Below are 4,010 nucleotides of genomic sequence, written 5' to 3'. Positions count from 1 at the left end.
GGAACCAATTCAATAGAAAACTCCACTTCTCTTTCTGGTGGTAATTCATTCACATCTTCTGGAAAGACTTCTGGAAACTCACACACCACAGGCAATTCGCCACTCGCCACTTTCCCTTTCACATTCATCAATGCAAACAACATAAACACTGCTGCACCATCACCGATAGCCTCATTCACCTGCCTAGCGGTCATCTCCAGATTACCATGACTAACCTCTTCAGGAAAAATTACCGTCTTTGTAAAACAGTTGATATGAACGCGGTTGAACTCCAACCAGTTCATTCCCAGGATTACATCAAGTTCTTTCAACGGAAGGCACACTAGGTCCATCCCGAATTCTCTACCAAAAATGTCAACCGGACAATTCAAGCATGCAGACGAAGTAGTTACTGAACCCGACGCAGGAGTGTCAATAACCATACTTCCATTTATATCAGATATCTCTAGATTCAATCTCATAGCACAATCCAAAGAAATAAAAGAATGAGTTGCCCCAGTATCAATAATTGCAACTAAAGGTGTGCCATGAATGAAACACGTACCTTTAATCAACCTGTCCTCTGGAGTAGTTTCTGATCCGGTCAAAGCAAAAACCTTTCCTCCTGACTGGTTCTTCTTTGGCTTAGGACAATTAGGACTGATGTGACCTTCTTCTCCACAGTTGAAACAAGTCACAATCCTTTTCTTGCAGTCAGCCGCAATATGACCCACTTGGTCACACTTGTAACACTTCCTCTGATCAACCTTGCATTCATTCCTACGATGTCCCATCTCGCCACAATTGTAACACCTGATACGGGCACTGGAATCTCCCCCACTGGGTTTCTTCCAATCCACATGTTTACCCCTACCATATGGCTTACCTCTATCCATAGGCTTCTTACCCTTTCTGTCAACCAACTCGCGAGAGTGAGATGACTTCAGCTTGATATTATCTTCCTCAAAAATCCTGCTACAATCCACCAGGTCAACAAACTTCCGGATTCTCTGGTACCTGATACCTTGCTTGATCTCGTCACGAAGACCATTCTCAAATTTGACACATTTCGAGAACTCACTGGCTTCGTCCTCATTATAGTGCACATAGTACCTTGCCAATTCCACAAACTTGGCAGCATACTCCGGCACCGACATATTGCCTTGCACCAGTGCCAGAAATTCAACTTCTTTTCTTCCCCTGACATCCTCAGGAAAATACCTCCTCAGAAATTCTCTCCTGAATACAGTCCAGGTAATTGCCGTATCACCAGCATCCAGCTCAGCCTTAGTTGACAACCACCAGTCGTCAGCTTCCTCAGATAACATGTGAGTGCCAAACCTCACCTTAAGGTTCTCAGCACAGTCAATGACTCGGAAAATCCTCTCGACCTCCTTGAGCCATTTCTGAGCACCCTCTGGATCATGCGTGCCTTTGAACATTGGAGGATTGTTTCTCTGAAAATTCCCCAGTTGCCTATCAGCACCAATCCCTGCTCCTACAGTCCCTCCTCCAAGCACACCAGCAATCATGCCCAGAGCCTCAGCGAGTGCATCATCGTTTCTTCCTCTTCCAGCCATTGTTCTGCTTAACCACAAATAACCCAGTCAGAACAAAAGTATCGACAATAACCCGTATTAGTCGCATACACAAAAGACTGACACAAGACTCTGGTCACAACGACCGACTATGCTCTGATACCACTATTGTAACACCCCTCTAATAACCCGCGGCAAATAATAATTATTAAATCAGAGTAAGCATGCAAGGGGTATCACAATTCATAAATAATAAAACACCACGTCAGTATAGTCATGCATTCACTGAAAACAACTGAAATTATAACACATTAAATAAATCATGTTTTACACAGCGGAATTGAAAACACACAGAGTCAACATTCCTCATAATGTATCTGACTCAATTAACAACCAAATAGAGTTATAACCAACTCAAAGACAAACGTGTTCCCAGTGTTACATCTACCAGAGCATGACACCGACACTATAACTAACAACCGACTTATGAGCTAATCCTCACCAAGTCGCGCCGCTATCCTCAATCTGAAAAATGACAACAAGTAAGGGTGAGTCTCATCACAGTTAACCAATGTTATCACATCATAAATAATAACATATCATAGTTATATCATTCACCCAATCGTTTCATATTCAGACAATCACCATTCATATATCCCCAGATAAACAGACAATCATCACATAACATATACGATCATATTATAACAAATCATGCACATGTATGAAACTGACACTATGCATGTGGTACCAATTATCACCAGTGGAATCATCCACCGACCGATCTATCATCAATTCAGAAACGGCCCTGCCAGCACGAATTCCACACAATGGGAATTCTGCCCCTCGATGAATCCTCTCATCATATAGGATTCAACTCATGTTTATGAATGCATGTAACATATATATATAACATACTTTCATCATTACCAATCTATGAGTAGCATCAACTATACTCATTCCATCATCACCATTATCAACAACAAGCATGTTCATATATATATCACATCATTCAACATATTCAATCATCAGTAAACCACAGAATCACATCACAAGGTTTACACAGTACTAAACAGTACACAAATAAACATACCAACAGAAAGTTACACATCATCGAACTTTCCAGAAAAATCACAAAACAGAAATTTCACACACAGCACGCCATACGCGTATCATATGGTCCATACGCGTCCATACGCGTATCACCCTGCCTCATACGCGTATCATACGCAATTTACCAGAACACAAAATAGCCTGTAAACCATCCCATACGCGTATCAGCTCTCCATACGCGTATCACCAGAGTCATTTTCCTCTTTCCAAAATTCCATACGCGTATTAGCCTTGCCATACGCGTATCACCAGAATAATTTTCCTCTTTAATTATTCCCATACGCGTATGAGCATCCTCATACGCTCTCATACGCAACACACCAGTACATGGTTCTTGGGACAGGGCAACTGCGTATCATACGCGTATAGCCCCTTGGGAGTGTCCCCCATACGCGTATCAGCCTCATGCCATACGCGTATGGCACTGTTTCATACGCGAAACACCAGAAAATGCCCAGTAACCTGCAGAATTCGACACAGTCCAAAAACCCATTCGTTCCCACTCATACCAGTCTACGAAATTGAGTCCAAAAACCAGAAAAAATGCATCTAACAGTGTACGAATTCATCCACAAACAATAGCATATGATTCTCTAACCAATTCTATTCATCATACCCTAAATCTATCAATTGTTAGGGATTACAGTTCAAACCCAAATAATGAACACAGATGAATATTTCAGAAATTAGAATCAATCAACCAAACAATATCCCTAATCAACATTACTACTCATAACACGATAATAGAGATTAAATGGAGAGTCCCCCCTTACCTCAGATACTTGTTCTTGATCTTTGGTCTCTCCCTCTACAGATCTCCTTCAGCTCTTCGTGTTCTCAGTCCCTTTGCTCTTTCACGTTCTTTCTTCTTCCCAAATCCCAATTATGAAAATAATAATATTTTAGTAAAAAGGATTATAAAACCACCCTCCCTCTTTTACTAATTACTCATATGACCCAAATGCCATAAACCATCATTTAATCATTATTTTCACAAAATCCCTAATAATTCTAATTATTAATTCAATAATCCAATTAAATTAATATTAAAATTATACGGGTGTTACAGGAGGCGGTTCCTTCAACTGAGCTGGATATCAGGATAGGAACAAATATCTTCCACCGATCTGGGGGCATCGGGAATAGGAATGTCTTTGAACTGATCTGAGCTACGCCAGAAAATAAGTAGAACAATCCTCTTCTAAATGACAAAGTCAACCAGGCAGACATCTCCATCTGATCTAGATATCAGTGGCTGGCTCCTCAGGAAGATCTTGGAAGATCCGGAAGCGATCCCTTCAACTGATCTGAATATCAATAATAAGGACAGATATCTCATCCGAACTGTATGCGCCAGGAACGGAATGTCTTCAACGGATGAAT

General features: G+C 41.1%; 1 protein-coding gene across 1 annotated transcript; it reads right to left on the bottom strand.

Annotated features, from left to right (window-relative positions):
- Positions 1–210: 210 nt before the first annotated feature.
- On the bottom strand, positions 211–3,496 carry LOC131613174 (uncharacterized). The gene is made up of 3 exons (XM_058884867.1): positions 3,401–3,496; positions 848–2,042; positions 211–215 (listed from the first exon to the last, which is right to left on the bottom strand). The coding sequence occupies exons 2-3, from the start codon at positions 1,557–1,559 to the stop codon at positions 211–213; spliced, it is 717 nt and encodes a 238-aa protein (XP_058740850.1). The 5' UTR covers positions 1,560–2,042; positions 3,401–3,496.
- Between the last annotated feature and the right edge of the window lie 514 nt (positions 3,497–4,010).

The sequence above is a fragment of the Vicia villosa genome, linkage group LG6 (assembly GCF_029867415.1).
Source record: "Vicia villosa cultivar HV-30 ecotype Madison, WI linkage group LG6, Vvil1.0, whole genome shotgun sequence".
Classification (NCBI taxonomy): domain Eukaryota; kingdom Viridiplantae; phylum Streptophyta; class Magnoliopsida; order Fabales; family Fabaceae; genus Vicia; species Vicia villosa.
This window is presented reverse-complemented; position numbering and strand designations above follow the sequence as displayed.